Source organism: Diadema antillarum, unplaced genomic scaffold (assembly GCF_040938485.1).
Source record: "Diadema antillarum isolate AM-2024a unplaced genomic scaffold, OU_Dant_1.0 seq00000689_RagTag, whole genome shotgun sequence".
Taxonomy (NCBI): Eukaryota; Metazoa; Echinodermata; class Echinoidea; order Diadematoida; family Diadematidae; genus Diadema; species Diadema antillarum.
This window is the reverse complement of record NW_027271594.1, coordinates 379,087-399,570: the sequence shown is the minus strand read 5'-3', so window position 1 is coordinate 399,570 and position 20,484 is coordinate 379,087. Positions and strand designations below refer to the sequence as shown.

Genomic DNA, 20,484 nt, shown 5'->3' with positions numbered 1-20,484 from the left:
TTATCAAGGAGGGGCCCCCCTTGTGAGTGGGTTTCCCGAACTGATACAATTGTAAGGCTCAAGTTCTGCTTCAGTTCTGGTTCATTGTAGGAACTAACATTAGAAGTAGAACTTCTACTTCTAAATCTAATGTTAGTTCCTACGATGAACCAGTAATAGCAGGCATGAATGATAGCTAGCAGTAATACATCCAGTGTATCCCTTGCCTTGGCATTCCGCTCAGACAGCTCGCTAGCGCGCTCGTGTCCTCTACCCCGAGCTTAGGCCGAGGTTGCCGGTGAGCACAACCCCGGAAGTCAACAGGTTTCAGCTGTGTCTTGGTGATCTTGCCGTCATGGAAAATGGATCATGGCAAAAAAGGTCAAACAACAAAATCTATTCTATTAATAACAATGCAACTTTTGCTTTGTCGCAGTACTTACCCATTTTTACAGGTATTTTGAGTGTCGCATCCAGAGACTTCAAATCGAGGAAAGTGACAACACGGTGTTCGAAGCAGGTACACCAATGTACGATCGGTCACAGTAGACTTAATAAAATAATTACGCACATCCAGGCGGCGCGCCCCCTTGTTACAGTAAGTTTAGAATCTAATTGTTTAGATTTAATTAAATGCCACAGAACTTTGCAAATTTATTTTTTTTGCTATGTAATTTTATTTCAAATACATCTTGATTATAGAATTATTTGATAATTGAAAACAATACTACACGATCTTTACAACCAACAAATAGGAGGGCAACATGAAAGCGAACTTGCAGAGAGCAATGAAAAGACTATTTTGATTCGTTATTTATTTTACTACTTCGAGCTTTTGACCAATGAGAATATCTGTTTTATTGACATGCAGCAGGTGCATACTACTAGACTAGCGACATGGCAGCGATCGCAGCGTTGCAGGCATACGGAAGCGACGAAAGTGACGATGAATCTAATGATCAGCATGAAGTTTCTGAAGATGCACTTGCTCATCTTAAACCCTTGGAGAAAAACAATACTGTGCAGACTCTACAAGCAAAACTGCAACTTAATGCAGCACCTGTCGTGGACGAAACTGCAGATGTAAGACAACGTTATGATAGTCCGCCTGTAGTCCCATTAATTTAGATACATGTCGTGCATGTAGGCCCTAATGTTTATCTAGAGCCTGTGAAAGCTGTGTGCTGTAGAGTGTAGGCTGTACGCTGTAGAAATGTGTCCGAGCTACATTACGAGTGTAACGTTAGTGTCTCTCTAGAAACTGCCTCTGCTCTGCCTCTGAACTCTAGTGCAAGTACATGTACAAGCAATGACAAGCCAGGTCTATTAGTATTACTAATAAATTTACTAGAAATAAGTGGGTTATAAATTCTATATGCCCCACCCCAGCCAGCTCCAGCAAGCGCAACCCACTCTAGAGACGAGTAACTGCGGCAGTAAGCGGCCTCGCAGCCGTTCGCGGCAGGTACAACATACTGTAAACGTCAATATTTTTGCGCGATTAATTTTTCGCGCTGAGCGGCTCGAAAACGTATTCGCGGGTTCTTAAATTCGCGCTCCGCAGCAGGTTACTTTACTGTAGTACACATTCACTGCTTTCATCCAAAGCCTCTGCTACATAGCTTGCTATGCCAGCGTACGACAAGCGACGTAGCGAGCGGCTCGACTGCGAGTACAAGCACTCAAATACGTAGTACAGCTGTGACTGTAGTACCGTAGTCACGGGGGAATGTAGCATCGGTGCGCGCGGTGCACACTGCATGCTACAGTACACAGCAATCTATCGTCTCTTCGCACAGTACTAGTAGCGTAAACATGCCTGTACATTGTACTACGTAGCAGTATCATCGATGAAGCGCACACAATTCATCCCGTTCAAAATGTGCATAGAAAATTGTGAAGATATATTCGCGCGTTTTTTAATTCGCGCTAGCCGAACGTAGCGCGAAATCCGCGAAAATTAATGTACCGCGAAAATTTCCACGTTTACAGTACTTGGTAATATACCGCTAAACACAGCATTGCACTGTTACATGCACACTACACATATACTAACACACTACCAATCAACAAAAACCAACCGATAAAATGGGCACGATCTCTGACAAAAGTGAAATTTTCTTACCTAAATGACAACATATCGCAATCAAAATTTCGTTTTGAGTACTTCTTAACATAACAATTAAGAAATAATGGTCCAAGAAACTTGATTTTTTGTCATTTTCCCGATGTTCATGGATTTTGAAAACATATCCTCACATAAAATAGAACTTTCGCGAGCCTATGTAGGCCGCCATTTTTGTTCGGAAAGTGGATGTTACCATCGAAAAAATTGAGAAAAACACGAGAAAGACGTCAACAACACCGTTAGAATTGCGATCTTGTTTGCAGCCAATGCATGTGCGCCCGCTATTTTCACGTGCTTTCGCAATGGGAATTGGCGCTTACGCAATGTTCGCGTGACATGTGAAGGCGTTCAGCTAAAGATCGCGGAGCACGCGCGTATTGCATAGGGATTGTACATCGTGCCGCAAGTAGAACCCACAGCTTCGCATAAATCGCTCTTATCGGCGAAAATTATGCCGGGTTTTACCCTAGTAAATCATGAAAACTGCGTTGGTCAATGGTAAATTTCTTTTATGAAAACAATTGCGTCAATGAATAATCTTGTCTATGATATATGAAATAGTTGAAAATAATTTGCCTGATTTGTTTACAAGTTGGAAAAACCCTTAACAATGCTTAAACTGCCGCAAACGGGATATTTTACTCTAAATCCCAAATTTACTTCACCACAGTCTTCAGAACCTAGAGTCATAGAATTTCACAAAGTCTAAAAATTGAATACAATATATCGCTTTGATAAATGAGCAGAATCCATCTGGCCCGGTCAGAATTCAGCCGCGTGCGTGCTATGCATGTTCAATGTCAATGAGCATTCATGGCTGCTGAAAAATGCCCCCCCCCCACAGCATACCTTGTTCACGCAAGGTGGCATCGGAGACATTTGTGGTGCATGGCGCCCTTTGACGGACAAATTTTGCATTTAACCCCTGTACATATAGTCATTGCATCAGCACACACAGAAATATTTTTTCTTTTGCATTTTTGTTGTGATAAAGCGAGAAATCTCACAACAGGATGGTGCATTTCTCAATTTTTAGCGTTTTTTCAGCAACCGTGATTCTCAACATTGGACTTAATTCTGGTGCCGATTTTGCATTTTTGATGGCAAAATTTGGGATTTTTGGAGGATTTTTGGAGGTGACTAGTAAGGGACTTTCTTGTTGTGAATGACAGTGCCAGTGTGTAAAATGATGTGATATGCGTGTGTTGTGACAATAGAATTTGCGCACTTGTGATTAAGTGATTAGTGAATGGATCTTGGCAGGTGGATGAATACTGATCGGCATACAATTGTACTCGATGTCTAATTTTTCATCTACCATCTGGTCTGCAGGAAAATAACTTGTGCCCAAAAAATTGTTTTAAATGTTTTAGTTACTTACCTTATGTACAGTGTAGACATGTACAAACTTTTCATTTTCAAAATTCACCAAAAAAATCCACAAAAAAATCCATGTTGCTGCTGCGGACTGGTGCTGCACGGATATTTGCCCACATATCTTCTGACAAGCCCTCATTTGTGTGCAGAATTTGATTTGTGTGCCTAACTGTCGTAGAAAATTGTCTGTTTAAACAGTTTGAAAAAGAACTCAAATTTCATAAAAATCAGACTTCAAGACTGCGCTCTGCTGCCGACTGTGTGATGAATATGTAATTTCACAAATTGACCAGAAAAAGCAGCATAAATTGCCTCGGCAGCAGTGAGAACTGATCAAATTTTATTGTAGTGCGTCAGTTTGCACTCTGTGACTTTATTGCGAGTTGCACTGCTTCTCTACACTGCACCTCTCACAGGAGTTCAAACTGTGTATGAAGAAGTTTACATATTATATTTCTCAGACTTGTTAGCATAACCCCCTAAGAACAGACTTTAGCTTTTAGACTGCACAGAATCGTACTCAATCTGGGGGGAAAAGTTGCAATACATATTTGAACCAATTAGTTTTTTTTTTTGTTATGTTTCATAGGATTGCCAAAAGTAATTTGAACTTTTTCCTGTTTATCTCCTTCACCATTGCTAGGTCAACATTTGCAAAAATATGCCAAGGTTTTGTTTTTGTTTTTTTTTTTTTTGTAAAAACACTGCACATGTTAATCTTTCAGCCATTTACACTTTGCATATCAGGCTTGTTTGCATGCGCACATACAATGTGCCATCCTGGACTGTTAGAATTCTTGTTCTCCACACCGTCACTCAATGTACCATAGGTGTAATGCACTACCTTTCAGGATAAGTACCTACAGTTGTAGCTGTTTACAAAAAGAAATCTAAAATGTAAGATCTGAAATCTGAATGTGTTGCAAAGCTAGAACTCCTGTTTATTCTGTATTCACATTCACATACAAATTCATGTTTTATTGGTCTATGATGGGACATGGAAATTTAGCTTCCATTGACATTTGTACTATAATTTTTTTCTCTCTCCTAATTGTTACCTATAATTGTCTTCACAGTTTGGAAATAACCCCTACCAACCCCTGGACCCATCAACTAAGCTAGTAATGTACAACCCTCAGTATGAACAGATATATACACCAGAGGTAAGTGTGATACAATTGTATATATATTATGAGAAGGATAAAGTACTGTATGTGTTTAACACAAAATGTTATTACCCATTCAGTCCAGAAGTAGCAGCTCTTCTGGTAAAGTTGTTTGTATTGTGTAACTTGGCAAGTTACAAATATTAAATTTAGATTTAGGAACATATCTTTTATAGTAAAGTTGTACTGGTTTTCATGAAATATATCACTACACAGTGGGAAGAGTTTAGAAGACGCTGGAGGTACTCAATATACCTTCTTCCTATCAAATTGCTTCTTTTGGGGACTTACACAATAGCTGGAGAATGTTATTATTTGGCTTGGAACTTGACATAGTTCATTATACACGCTTTAGATATTTAAAGCTTCTAATTCAGAAAGAAAGCCCTTGTGGCATTGCTGTGTTCAGTCTTCAAAGTAGCTGAATTTGATTTCATTAAGAAAAGAAGAGGGAGAGGGAGATAGTAAGAAAGAGATAGACAAAAAAACAAAACAAAACTAAAACAGAACAAAGGATAGATTGGATGCATACATGTACATGATCTACATGAATGTGTGGGAAATAAGATGCTATTGCAGGAAAGACACTGACAATACGCTGATTTCTCTGCTGTCAGTATTTTCTCTTCTAGTTGTCTTGCTTGCTGCTTGTTTTCAGACACCATTGAAGGTCACCATGCATTCTGTACTGTCCTTCCCACATTGTATATTACCCTGTTTGTTGTTTGGTTGTATATTTTTAGAGACATTAAAGGTGACAATAATTTCTATTCTCCCTCACAGGTATATTTGTTTGTTTCTTTTTCTTTATTCATGAGTTTTTCTTTCTTCATGAGTTCATTGGTGTGTTGCTTGTTTTTAAACACACAGGAGATGATAATATGATCTGTGTGTGTGTGTGTGTATATATATTTTTTCTTGTCTCAAGTGATTTTAGTGGTATGTGGATTATTGTTGTTGTTATATCCAAAAACAGGCTGGTCCAGCAAACCCATTCAAGACCCAGCAACAGAAAGCAGCCAAGAACATGCTGTCTGGATTTGTAGAGCCAGCACATCTCAACGCTTTCCATTTTGAAAACCAGAGGAGAACATTTTCCAGTTATGGTGAGCTTTTCCCCCACTTCAAGTTTGGGTGTATATTCATACTTGCCAAGTAGTAAGATTTTATCAGATTCAGTAAGATTTTTTACGTTAAAAATAGCAAAATCAGATTTTCTGTCAGAGAAATCAGATTTTTAAAAAATATTTAGATACACCTTTCATGTGTATTTTCTAAAGATTTGACCGAAAGTAAGATTTTTAACTTCAGTTTGCATATAAAATAAGATTTTTGCAATCCACGAGTAAGATATTTCATCTTGAAATGTTGGCAGGTACAAATTGTATGGTATATTGGAAGCATGTTTGGATTTTGCCTTGCTGTCACTGTTATCCGTCGTAATTTCTTCTTTTTTTATAGTTTTTATGTGTTTCTCCTCAATTTCATGCTCATATGTTAGTCTCTGTAAGCCAAAGAATCAATATTATAGAAACAAAAAGTGTTGAACAAATTCTTGCATAATTATATGTTGCCTGTGGTTTGCATATGATTTTGATAAAGGTTGTAGTATATGAATGTATTTCACAAAGCCTGATAGAGCCATGGATGGTTATTTCATTTTAAACAATGTTATTATTCTCTCTTGAAGGCTCTTTTTTAGGTTTCTCTTTACTTTTCATGTCGTGTGTCTTTTTAAGTCAACTCACTATTTTGGCATGTCTATCTTTTTGCTTTGAATAACTTTGTACATATACTTTGATTTGATTATGGGTCGTCATAATTCTCTCCATTCTTAGCAGTCATCTTCTTCCGTTCCTGGTGGCTGTGTTCGTCACCTTCATTTCCACTTTGTACATCACACTTCATGCATATAATGCACTTTTTGTCTCTACCACCATTTCTCTCCCATCAGGGTTTGCTGTTGATCCCAGTGTGGAAACCGGTGGTCAGAAAATGGTCAGCAGTACGGAGGGCACGGTGGCACCTGAAGGTCAGTATGACTTGGTGGTCTTGCAGCACTTTAGCATTCTCAGTGGTCATCTTAGTCAGATACAATCCAGGGACAGCAAAATATTTTGTAGGTTGGGGGAGGGGGATGTGAGGTCAAGGGTCAATGGTAGCCTCAATACCACACCCCCACTTCGATAAGAATCTGAGGACAAAACCTTTGGAAAGTTGTGGGTGTTGTTGTTTCTTTTTCCATTTTTGTATTCTTTTTTTTTTTTCAGGTAAAAAAATGGGGGGGGGGGGCTGTAGCCCTCAGCTCCCTCCACTGACCCCCCCCCCCCCCCACCCCCACTTCGATAAGAATCTGAGGACAAAACCTTTGGAAAGTTGTGGGTGTTGTTGTTTCTTTTTCCATTTTTGTATTCTTTTTTTTTTCAGGTAAAAAAATGGGGGGGGGGGACTGTAGTCCTCAGCTCCCTCCACTGACCCCCCCCCCCCCCCCCCCCCCGATTCAGCAGCCCCTGCAGTCAACCATGTAAAGACCAATAACAAGAGTCAGCAGGGACCAAAGTGTGGAGAGTTTAACCAGTAAATGATCATGCCCTGTGGACACTACCCCTCTATGCATCTAACCAAATAGGACACTCCCCCTCCACATATCTAACCAAATAGGACACATTTTGTATCCCACAAAGAAAGTCATTTATTGGGATATCATATGCTTTTCCCATGTCTGAGGAGGGAAATATTGGCATTGTGTTTCTTCATGCCAATAAGGGCATATATGAAAGTTATGTCTTTGGTTGATATCAAAGTAGAGTGAGGTTATCAAACTTCATGGTTGTTGGACATGTCATTCTGCCTCAAACCTGTCAAATTTGCATTCACCTCTATTGCAAATGTAGAATTCTGATCTGTTGAGTAGAACATTCCACTCTCATGACTTCTGGGCATTTGAGGTAGCACTGAAATTTGTTGAAAATAAGAGTGAAATCTTTACAAATTTACAAATCAATAATCCCATAAAAAATGCAACGTCCTCATGAGAAAATGATGCGTAAAAAAAAAATGGATGCTATCAAAAGTACACTGAATGTAAACAATTGGTTGATTGAATTAGGCCATTGCCAGAAATAATTTAGTACATATGATTTATACATATATGTGTAGATGCATCATTGTGTGTTTCAGTGTATGATATGCCATTAATGCTGTTCTGCCACCAGAATGGATTATTAATGGAAAGTTATGATTTTATTGTAACACATACTTGATGGATAGTTCTCCATGTGTGGAAATATGCAGATGATGCTATATAAAACTGCTCAACGTACGGCAAAATTATAGAGTAGAGTGTAGAGTACTGTAGATTCAGGTGAGCAAGGGTCAGTCGGTTATTGTCACGTATTATTGCGATGCGCAGGAAAAACGGTGTTTGAAAAGACAAGCAAGCGAGAGGGGGACAAAAGGAAGAGGGTGCGGAATCTGGACGCGTCTGACATCGAGGGATTTGAGGGCCCGTGGGGGAAGTACGTGGACGAGAAGACGGTTGCCAAGCCATCGGAGGTGGGTTTGGACCTCAACGGCTGCTCATTTTTTGGGCTCCCCTTGCCGAGGGCTCAAGGGACTTGAGAGGGAGCCTTCCTGAATGTTTTTGTTGTTGTTGTTGTTTTGGTGTATATATTTTGTTTGATTGTTCTTGTGAGAAAGGGATACCAAGTTGTTCAAAAGGCAGGACATTAGGACAAGGGGCTCCCAAGAGCCAAAGTACTGTAGAAAAGTGTCCAGCATTATTTTCATTCTTGGAAGAACGACAGATGACAATTGTATCATGGTAGATGGCTCTAAAATGGAAAAAAAAATGTTCAAAGTATCTCTGAAGAAATATGGCAATTTAATTCATGACTTACTGCAAGGGGTACAACAGAGATATCACATCAGAGTCAAACTTTTTGTGGAGCACAGCTGAGTATCAATCTGCCCTTGGGCTCTTGTTTTATTTTCTAACTCTGAGATGGAGGTGATCAAGTATTTTGATTTCTGTTTTTGATAAACTTGATAAAGGCCAATATTAGAGGGGTATTGAACTCAGTACTTTATATTATATTATTCCCATCATGGTAATTTTAATTTTACTAATCATGATATGACTTCTATATACAGTGTAATGCAATTCTATCAAAGAACTCAAAGTGAACTGAAAACTGAGAACTGTATTACTGTAGTACGTATATATAGATATTAATGTGTGTATATGTGTGACTGTTTCTTCTGGGAATGGTCTGTACAGCCTGCTACAGAAGTAACAGTCTCCCATATTCAATGTTTTATATATGGTATCAATGTATGTGAATATATATATATTTCTTTTGCTATATTATACATGTTTGTGTATACATGTGTATGTACTGAATGCATACATCTCTCATTGAATGACAAACAGGAGGAACAGACTGAGTTGGATGAGATTCTTGCAAAGAGAGCCAAGCGAGGAAAGGTCGTGGATGATAAACCTGCTGACGAGAAGACGACATTGCACAGTAAGTTTCACAAACAGTCCGCACTAATTCATGGACTACATTGGTCAAATTTCAGCTCCAACAGCCTCCAGTTTTATTTGTGTATCTACTATAAAGCACATTATTTTCGCGGCATGAAATTTTCGCAAACTGGAGCCGACGGCCTTTATGGCTGCATGAAATTTTCGCGAGTTGCCTCTAACATTCAAGGCGTATAGTGTAGACAAGAACTTTCGCGTGCATTTTAATTTTGCGAATTTTGGCTCTTGCGAAATCTGCGAAATTAAAATGCACGCGAACATTTCTCGTTTTACAGTATTGGATTTGTTTTGAGAATGAGAGAGAGAGCTGCAGAAGCTCATCAAATGGTTTAGATTATCTGTGTTTATGTTTTCATGTCTTAGGTTTCCTTTTTGAGGTAGTTGATCCTTTGTGAATACTCTTTAAGGTATGTGTGTGTGATGTATAGTCCATCTGTGTTGTCATTCAAACTTGAATTTCTTGCTAGGAGACATGAAATTATCTACAGGAAAGGTTGATTGGCCCCCAACCAGAAACAATAACTGTGGGTTAGTAATGCTGAAGTTTGGAATGGCTTCTAGTTGCATACTCTGAACAGACATTTTATCAGAATAGATAAGGAATTGAAGTAGAACCTTTGACAGAGGACCAGAAATTTTGGGGAAGTTATGTCATTATATTAATTAACCCTCGTGAATTAAATCTGTCACAAAATTTAGCATGAGCATTTTTTATCATTGATATGTGTGTACGGAGAGTGTTTACTCAGAGACTACAATGCCAAGCACCTCTTAAAGGGCAGATTCTCCAGCGTGGATCGGCTAGCAAACTGGACACTTCTGCGTGGTTATGTGCACGTCCCTTGCAGCACGGGTCCAGGGCCTGTTGCAAGGCCCTGGGAGCTCTCTCGTGGTAAATGTTCTCTGGTGCTATCTTATCCTTAATTTTGACAAAATCAGTGTTGGGCAGGAGAAAGCTAAATCTTACACCAGAGAAAATACACCTTAAGCAGGAGACACGCAGCTAGAGTAGGGAAGAAGTCAAACTCAAGTGGCAGAGCAGGAGACTTTGAGAAAATGGTCGCAATGCGGAAGAGTTGTAGTCACTGCTTACTCTGAGTCAAATTCAATCATGGGTAGAGAGAGGTCACAATGTTGAATGCTTAATATGTGATTTGCACTCACTCGACCCTGCTTCAATCTTGTCTCTCAGTCAAAGACGCCTACGACTACCAGGGCAGGTCCTACCTGCACATCCCGCAGGATCTGGACGTCGACCTGAGGTCGGAGCAGCCGCCCGACAAGTGCTACCTGCCGAAGAAGATGATCCATGCCTGGACAGGTCACACCAAGGGCGTGGCGGCCATCAGGCTCTTCCCCATGTCCGGTCACCTCCTTCTGTCTTGTGGAATGGACTCCAAGATCAAGGTAGATTTTCATTTTTTAGATAACCTATTCCTTGATAGGATTGTTAACATTCATAATATCTCTTGTTAGGGGGTAGATAAGTTGTTTCCAATCTGAAATTTGTAAGCTCAAATTATAATTAATTTAATCTAATTTCATTGATATCCATTTCCAACAAAAATGCAATTACTATTTACAGTAAAACATTTGCACATACATAGTTATGCAAACCAATACAACATTGCAATAAAGGAAAACACTGAACAAAAGTACAATTTTATGCTGGGACTTTTATGACCATATCGAGACAAAGTTTGATATCTGCACACTGTGCCCCTTTCTGAATCATGCTACCTACCGTGGATGAATTAAAAAAAAAAAAAGAGCCCAAGTAGATATGCAGTATATTGGGGAGCTCTTTGCAGATATCTAACGCTGATAGTTAGACTTGGAAAGGAAATCAGTTCCATTTGGTGAATGCAGAGACAGTTTTAGCTATTTTCTTTGGGATAGCAAGTATAATCTTGTGCATGGCTAGCCTCCTGATTGAAATTGAAATGTGACCACTAGAGTGAATTTTCATTGTGTGATGTGATTTTTTTTTTCTCTCTGTGTGTGAAACCAGCTGTGGGAGGTGTACAACCAGAGGAGGCTGATCAGAACCTTCTCAGGACACAAACAGGCAGTCAGGGACATCTGTTTCAACAATGAGGGCACAAAGTTCCTCAGTGCTGGCTACGATCGCTACATCAAACTCTGGGACACAGAAACGGGTGAGTTTCCAAAGTAGGAGAGATACTAACTCTAAAACAGGTGTTCCTGCCGTTGTACCACAGTGCTCCTAATATTACACCAGAGTGATCCAGCCAGGACACCACAGTGCTCCAACCATGACACCATAGTGCTCCTGCCATTACACCACAGCACTCCTACCAATACACCCAGCCTTTCCTCTGATACACCACAGTGCTCCAACCATTACACCAAAGTGTTTCCACTGATTCACAAAATGCTCTTTCCATTATATCACAGCACTCTCACTGTCATAAGAAGTGCTCTTACCATTACACCACAGTCCCTCCTCTATTACACCACAGTCCTTCCTCCATTACACCACAGTACTCCCTCCACTGTACCACAGTGTCCCCACCTTTAGACCACAGTGACTCCACCAATACACCACAGTGCTACCACCATTATGCCGCAATCCATCCACATTTTACAGCAGCAGTGCTTCCAGCATTTACCCTGCCATCATATCACAGTGTTCCCACCAGTACACCACACTGCTTCTACCAGTCTCCTTACCGATGACTCTGACTTTGTTTGTGACTGCTAACTTTTTTACTCCAGGTGAATGCATCAAGAAGTTCACCAACCGCAAGGTGCCCTACTGTGTGAAGTTCAATCCTGAGGAGGACAAGCAGGACATCTTTGTGGCCGGCATGTCAGACAAGAAGATTGTTCAGGTGAGGAGGCCATCAATTAGCCAGAGACTTTTGATTCAGAATGCATCTTGCAACAATTCCACTTGTAGTTATTGGCAGATACCAATGCCAGCAGCCAGGCATGCTGTAACAAAAATTGTTGCTCCTTGCTATTATTGCAAACCAGTGATTGGTCGTAGAAATTGGTCCTAGTCCTGTCAGAGAGGTTTTTTTTTAAACCTGGTGTTGTTGTTGTTGTTTTTGTTTTCTTGATCAGCATTGTTATTTTCTGACAAATCTGTGGCATTGGCTATTGAATTCTTCAGAGCAATGTGATTGTAGTTTAGTATTAGTTAATTTGTGAATTCTTGCCTCTATTTGTGTTTATTGCAACTAATTGACAAATTTGCCCTTCATCGATGTAAATAAGCACCAGTTATCAATTGTTCAGTGTCTTCAGTGTTTTGACACAATAATTTCTTAATTTGGTAAATATGCAGTACCCCCTGCATGCCATGAGAATTAGAACCAGCAGTAGCTCTTAGGTGGAAACTCGGGGGTCTAGTGGATACAACACCTGTCCAGTAATCAGGAGATTGTGGGTTCAAATCCAACCCGTGTATGTATGCTCGTGTTTTTTTTATCGTGGCTACTCCTTAAACACTCAGGTCACTGTATAATCATTGCTTATTTACGTTGATGAAAGGCAATGCAAGAAAAACAACAATAATTTATTAATTTGAATATGATAGTATGTGTTGAGTAGTGTCAAATTTCCCATTTAATAATCATCAGACAAGCAATTACTTATAGAACAATTACTTATAGCTTGCACTGAATTCAGTCGTGATCAAGCTCGTCCTCTCTCTCTCCCTCTTTATTTCTCTTCTTCCCTTTCTAAAAAATCACAGTATGACCTGAGGACCGAGGAGGTCGTTCAAGAGTACGACCGCCACCTGGGTGCGGTGAACACCATCACCTTTGTGGACAACAACAAGCGCTTTGTCACGACGTCAGACGACAAAAGTCTGCGCGTGTGGGAGTGGGACATTCCCGTTGACTTCAAGTACATTGCCGATCCCAGCATGCACAGTATGCCCAGTGTCACCCTCAGCCACAACGGTACGCATTAAAAATGATTGGCACAACCCTGTCATTCGATTGCAGTTCATAGAATTGTCCAGATGACTTTTGAAAATCTTGCCCTTGCACTCGGAAGTTCTTTCAAGTGAAGACATTGTATGATATGTATGCATTTTTGGTTGAGACTAAATGATATATATTCACCACAAGAAGAAAACTTTCCACAGTCAAATTAGTGATGTTCAGGTGAACCCTGTTATTATAAGAAGCTGCTTGGGACCACTGTAATATTGTCATCTTGGGTATCTCGTTATATCAGGGGTAAAAACAAAAGAATATAAAGGAAAGAGACCTGGAAAATCACCTCATTATATTGAATTGATTTTCATTTCTTCTTTGCCTTCAAAAAAACAACAACACCCTATTGATGTTTCTTTATGAGAAATTTCAAGTCAAATCAATATAGGAATTGTCAAATTCATAACAACCACTGTCCCTGATATGAAAATAGATAAGCAAAGCTTGATGTGGACGAGGCCCTATTATAATTTTACCATACATTTATTTATTTCAATTCAGTTCAACTACTGTAAAACAAGATATATTCATGACATGAAGTTTTCGTGCATTAGAGCCAACGGCCTTTTTTTGTGGCATGACGGTATTTACGGTACTGACAATTAATGATTCAAATTTGAACTGAAAGATTCAGCACCATAGCACAGATATATGTGGGAGGGGGGGGAGACATGAGGGGTTAAGAAACATTGCTTATCCCTGTATGACTGTGTCTTTTATTGTCTACAGGCAAGTGGCTGGGCTGCCAGTCCATGGACAACCAGATCGTCATCTACAGCGCCATCAACAGGTTCAGGCAGAACAGGAAGAAGATCTTCAAGGGTCACATGGTGGCCGGTTACGCCTGTCAGATGGACTTTGCTCCAGACATGAGGTGAGGGTCGTCACTTGTCCCTGAGATTATTGTTATGTTTTGTTTTTTCCCCCTGTTATTCTTCCTGTGTGTACCTTGCTGATGTGCAATACTGAGGTTTTCATGATTTCTGTTATTGTCGTTATCTTCCCTGTGTGGAAAAAAAAAAGATGTTAAAACTCGTTTAGAGTGAGGGAAAGCAGAATTTTTATGCCTCCGCCACGAAGTGGTGCCGGAGGCATTATGTTTTCGGGTTGTCCGTCCGTCCGTACGTCCGTACGTACGTCCGTCCGCATTCGTTTACGCGATAACTTGAGTAATATTGACTGGAATTTTACCAAACCTGGTCCAAGTATAAAGTATGATGGGGCAATTACTTGATTAGATTTTGGGTGAAATCAGTGAAAGTCCAAAGGTCAAAGGTCAAGGTCAAATCATGAAATTGTATCTTTTTACGCGATAACTCAAGACTGGATCAAGCAAATTTCACCAAACTTTGTCCGAGGATGATGTATGATGGGAAAATTACTTGATTAGTTTTTGAGTGAAATCGGACAGAGGTCAAAGGTCAAAGATCAAGGTCAAATCCTAAAATTAATATGTTTATGTGATAACTCAAAACTGGATGAAGCAACTTTCACCAAACTTGGTCTAAGGATGATGTATGATGGAGCAATTAGTTTAGTAGTTTTTTAGTGAAATTGGCAAGAGGTCAAAGGTCAAAAGTTCAAGGTCAAATGCTAAAAATGTTGCTATTTCCCCCATGTCTATGCAATGCCCGAAGGTATTTTCTTGAAACTTAATGTAGACATGTACTATGTGTAAAGATTCTCCAGAGAGAGTTTCATGTCATAAGGTCAAAGGTCAAAAGGTCAAAGGTCAGGTGAAATGTTACAATTTCACTTTTTTCGCAAATGGTTCAATGTATCTTCATGGAACTTGGTACATACGCATGTACTGACTGGCAGGGATTATGTAGGGAATTTAGGGGTCATGGGTCAATAGTTAGGGGTCAAAGGTCAACTCCTCAAAATTTTACTATTTCCCTTATATACAAGTATATGTATGCAATGCTTGCAGGATTATTTTTAAGACTTACTATATACATGTATTACGTAATGGAGATTCTCTGGGAAATTCCTGCCCGAAGGTCAAAGGTTAAGGGTCAAGACCAGGATTAAATGAAAAAAAAAATTATTTTATACTGTAATTACACTCTTTCTTCATACCTTGAAAATTACTCAATGCATGAACTTATAAAAGGGTCGGTCAAAAGTCAAGTGAAAATCCTCAATTCCCCAAATACATGTACCTGCACTCCTAGACTATCATAGCAAACCTAGTTCAAGGAAAGTGAACATTCAAGACATTTCTGACAAACCTGTCATTTCATTATTTTGCCAGTTATGTGAAACTGTCATTACACATTGTGAAGACATTGTACTATTCACCTATTGGGAGAATCATGCATTATGGCGGAGGCATCAGTCGCCATAGCGACATTTCTAGTTTTTAAATGTGTTTTTCTTACTCCTTATTTGTAATCTTACTATTATACAATACTGGGATTTTCCTGACTTCTGCTTTTGTTTTGTTGTTTATATTATCCCTGTATGAAAAAAGTTTGTTTGTTTGTTTGTTTGCTTTTTTTTTAAGGGTCTGGTAATGCACACTCTTTGTTTCTCACCAGAGACTGTAAAATTTTGAAATTTTGCAGGATTAATTTTATTTTTGCGTTTGGCCATTTTCGGGGGACTATATGCTCACCTATGATTTTGTGAATTAGAGTATTTATGAGGATACTGATGCTTCGTTATTTTTGCAACAGTTCTGCTCAAAAGCATGAAATTAGCAACATTTTTCCACATCTACAGAATGCTCATGCAGTGGTGACTGTACTTCAGTGGCAATTATGTGGGTTTTCCTCGTAGTTGGATTGGGTCTTCGGGATTGCATGCTGTACTTTTCAACAAGAAAGTTGTGGGTTCAAGCCCTGCTTCAAGTTTTTGTGTTTTTATGCCTCCGCCACGAAGTGGTGCCGGAGGCATTATGTTTTCGGGTTGTCCGTCCGTCCGTCCGTCCTTCCGTCCGTCCGTCCGTCCGTCCTTCCGTCCGTCCGTAATGAATTTTGTGGACAGGGTAACTACCAAAACCTTTTGAGGTATCCTAATGAAACTTGGCATGTATGTGTATTAGGGGGTGAAGTTGTGCCTATCAACTTTTGGGTGCACATGCTCAAGGTCAAAGGTCAAAAGGTCAAGGTCAAATGCTCAAGATTTTACAATTTCCCCCATATCTATGCAATGCCTGAAGATATTTTCTTGAAACTTAGTGTATACATGTACTACCCAATTAAGATTCTCTGGTGAAAGTTTGGGGTCATGAGGTCAAAAGGTCAAAGGTCAAAAGATCAAGTAAAATGTTAAAATTTCACTTTTTTCTCTGTATCTTGGAAGTTGTTCAAGGTATCTTCATGGAACATAGTGTATATGCATCTACTGACTGGCAGTGGTTATCTAGGGAATTTAGGGTTCATGGGTCAAAGGTCAGGGGTCAAAGGTCAAGGGCAATACTTCAAAATCTTACTATTTTCCTTATATTTATGCAATGCCAGCAGGATTTTTTTTTGTTAGACTTGATGTATGCATGTCTAACCCAATAGAGTTTCTCTGGGATTTTTTTTTTGCCAAGAAGGTCAAAGGTCAAAAGGTCAAAGATCAAGTGAAAGTGCTGAACTTACTTTTTTCTCCATATCTCGGAAGTGGCTCAAGTTATCTTGAAACTTAGTACATGCTGAATTTATGTATGTTCTGCCTGACAGTGCTTCTCTTATAAATCAAAGGCCAGATGAAAATGATAACAATTTACTGTTCAATACAGAAATTGCACTTTTTCTCCATACCTTGAAAATTACTCAGTGCATAAACTTATGAAATGGTCAAAGTCAAGTTAAAGTTCTTAAATCCCCAAATACATGCTCTCCTATTCATCCAATTAAACATAGGTCAAGGAAGGTAAACATTCAATACATTTGTGACAAACATGTCATTTTAATATTTTGCCAATTTTGTGAAAATGTAATCACACATTGTCCACATATACTATAGACCTATTAGGAGAATCATGCATTATGGCGGAGGCATACCAGTCCCCATAGCGACATTTCTAGTTTTAAGCAAGGCATCGGTCATAAGGTGATGGGATGATAGACGTGAGGATGATACACAATCACTCATTAGAATCAATGATCCAGTGAATACAGGAAGATTGAGGCAACACCAGAGACTCCAACTCTCCCGCTTTCGACGGGAGATCTCCCGCCGAAAGCCCATTTTTGCAGAATCTCCCGTTCTCCCGCTTGAAATGATTTCTCACTTAATTTCATTGTATGTTGAAAAAATAAGCCTTAGATAGCACGAGAGAGCATCTAGAACCCTAGACCGCAAGGAACTTCGTGCTCGTGATGTGGGCTTCGCGCACATCAAGTTGGAGTCTCCCGTTTGCTAGGGGTTTCAGGCGGGAGAATCTCCCGATCAGAAGGTGCTTAGGGTTGGAGTCTCTGCAACACTCAGTGAAAGGTCTGAAAAAGACTGAAGTCTGACAATCCATTCAAATGTAATGAATTGTTTGAAAGTTTCAGACAATTCTACATGCTGCCCTCTCTAGTTTACCTTACTTTTAATCCCATGATTATATCGGATGAAGCCTGTTCATTGATTGAAGCTTGTGATCTCGAATGTTTGTACATTTTCCATGACTTTATATATCAAGTTGAACATGTGGGAAATGACAGAAATGTGTAAGAAATCTGCCATTGTTGAAGTCATAGTAGGAGAGTAATGTAAAGAAAAAAGGATTTCACAAGTATTCAGATTTCTAGAATATTCAAGAAGCACTTTACTTTGCTCCTGCAGGGAGAATGGAGAATGATATTTTCCCTGTCATATCTCAGTAACAGGTCAGAGGACTGAGTAATGTATTTGCCAAATATTTCGTGAGGCTGTTATTTTAGTGAATTTCACGAGTCTTGTGCTATTTGCGCATTTAAAAACACGCGAAAATATTAACTCTCATCCCGATATGAATGTGACATGCACACATACATTTCTTCATTCAGTACTGTACTCTACACTGGCGAAATTAACCACTCGGGAAATTGTTGGGAAGTCCCAATTTGCAAAAAATTAGACTCGCTAAATATATGGCAATGCTGCATATACAGTATGTTTCATAAAAAATTACATTTTGTTTGTGTTTGTTATTCTCTAATGTTCTGTTGCACTGACATCACAAAGTGTTGTAGAGCTCCTTACCTGAATATGCAGGATATAGATATTAATCAGAATTGAAGCGTTCGTAGGTTTTCAATGACTTGTGCAGTTTTCTTCATACTTTAAATGAGTTTGTCACTGATCTCTCTGCATTTGTTCAGTCCACAAATATTGCACTAAAAGGTTGTTAACAGTTTCTAATCAAGTGAGTGATTGTCATCAGTTATATATTTCTTTGAATGAAGACAAAATATCATTTTGATGATGGACAGGCACATTGCCTCGTTGTTGTGTTTTATCGTACTAATTCTTTGTCTCGTTTCCCTCTCTATACATATGCTATCAAGTTACATTGTGTCTGGTGATGCTGACGGCAAACTGAATGTGTGGGACTGGAAGAGCACCAAGCTGTACACCAAGCTAAAGGCCCACGATGGAGTGTGCATCGGCTGCCTCTGGCACCCCCATGAGACATCAAAAGTCATCACGTGTGGCTGGGACGGACTGATTAAGCTGTGGGACTGAGGAGTTTGTGGGAGAAACTTTGTAGAGGCATGATGGCTTCACATATGTTCGAGTCTGTATGCCAGGATGGAGGAAACACCCACACGGGCATGATGTGCTTGTGCCTGAAGTGTGGTACACACTAACATGAAGTTCATCACGTGGGACTGAGCATAGCCTGACCTGCAGTTCATTTAGGGATCTCTGTAGAGTGCTGTCTTTTCTAAAAAATGTGGTTCCCAAACCATGACAAACTGCGAGCTTGTTGGGTAATCAGACCAATATTTACGATGCTACTCTACATGCCATGGACCCAAGGTACTTGCTTTGCAGATAAACATTGAAATGCGTAATGTGTTGGGGGCGCCCTCCAGGTTGCTTGTTTCACACTCTTCCAACATGAACCTTAATTTGTGGGATTAAGAGGAAGCAATGTCACACACATTCTGAAGGAACTGTCATCAGTACAAAGATCAATGTCTTCATGATGTTTCAAGCAAGGTTTATACAAAATAGGATGGGTATCTGTTGAGATTTATTAAGCATCTATTTTGCTTTTCTGAGCTGCTACATAGTCATTTTCTCAGCGTCCACAACATGCATATTTTTATTCCTAAACAATACATTAACGTACATATTCATGCATAAACGTACATACTGCCCCCAGTAATCATACATAAACATACATAATCATACATAAACGTACATATTCATACATAGACATACATATTCATGCGTAAGCATGCATTCACACCAATAATGATAGTGATGATGAATGTACTTGGGTCTATTTCCTGTTTGGCTGGTGTGAATTTGTGACAGTAGGATTCTTTTTTGTTCCCATGCAAAGTGTACAGATGAGTAAGGACAGGGTATTTAAGACTCTTCCCTGGAATATTCACATTTTCTAAGAAGAAAACTCCACCATTTGATCTTTCGTCAAAAAAGTAAAAGACAGTAAAATCATTCTGATTCAACTTTGAAATACTTCACAGTTGCATTTATGGGGTCCAACACACCCATGCCGATTTCCTTATTCAGGAAATTTGAGACAATTGATTTCCAATTTCCATCTAGGATGTGCCTGTATAGGCCTGTGTGTGTATTATGAGTATCGCATTGTCATATCTTGAGCGTTCTTGGTTCCATCTATCAATAGCTGATGTTTACAAAGCTAAACATATGGCAGAGAAAGCGTATGCAGTTGTGAAAGTAGGGGCGACATGAGGGCAATGTCATCTGTATTTGATGCATCACGCGTTACCCCGGGGTACCACGCTGTGTAGCACCACCTCACGTCCACTCGAGGACAGCCGCAGAGAAATGCATGCACTGTGTGTGGGTGTACATAGTCATTCCCATGCCACTGCATGTTATACTATGCATGCATGGTATGCTGTACTAGCAATAGCGACTGCTTCAGTGCACTGCAGTGCAGTGCAGTGGCTAGCGCACGCTAGCTACAGCTAGCTAAAAAACATGACCTATAGAATTTTTTACAAGGACATGGGGCAAATTGAATGTTGAAAAGAATCACACCAAAATAATTTCCCACTTTTTGGCAACCCAGGGTACAACCTTAAAAATGATAATAGTAATGATTCAACGAAATGGCTGATTTTTATTTGGTACCCCAGGGTACCATTTATGTCATCATTCAAAGATCATTTCAAAATTGGTTCA

The 20,484-nt window shown here is 39.6% G+C and overlaps 2 protein-coding genes across 2 annotated transcripts in view; one reads left to right on the top strand and one right to left on the bottom strand.

The window, feature by feature from the left end:
• Window positions 1-497, bottom strand: part of LOC139737320 (SH3 domain-containing kinase-binding protein 1-like) — a 97,740-nt gene extending 97,243 nt beyond the window's left edge. The window contains exon 1 of the mRNA XM_071647993.1: window positions 423-497. Within this exon, the coding sequence (XP_071504094.1) occupies window positions 423-426 (4 nt within the window). The 5' untranslated portion in view covers window positions 427-497. The remainder of the gene's footprint in view (window positions 1-422) is intronic.
• A 379-nt stretch (window positions 498-876) lies between these two features.
• LOC139737339 (pre-mRNA-processing factor 17-like) lies at window positions 877-18,830 on the top strand. Its single transcript, XM_071648017.1, has 12 exons — window positions 877-1,062; window positions 4,561-4,647; window positions 5,627-5,756; window positions 6,605-6,682; window positions 8,063-8,205; window positions 9,083-9,179; window positions 10,392-10,606; window positions 11,211-11,358; window positions 11,939-12,054; window positions 12,924-13,134; window positions 13,903-14,047; window positions 18,645-18,830. The coding sequence occupies exons 1-12, from the start codon at window positions 877-879 to the stop codon at window positions 18,820-18,822; spliced, it is 1,734 nt and encodes a 577-aa protein (XP_071504118.1). The 3' UTR covers window positions 18,823-18,830.
• The last annotated feature ends 1,654 nt before the right edge of the window (window positions 18,831-20,484 follow it).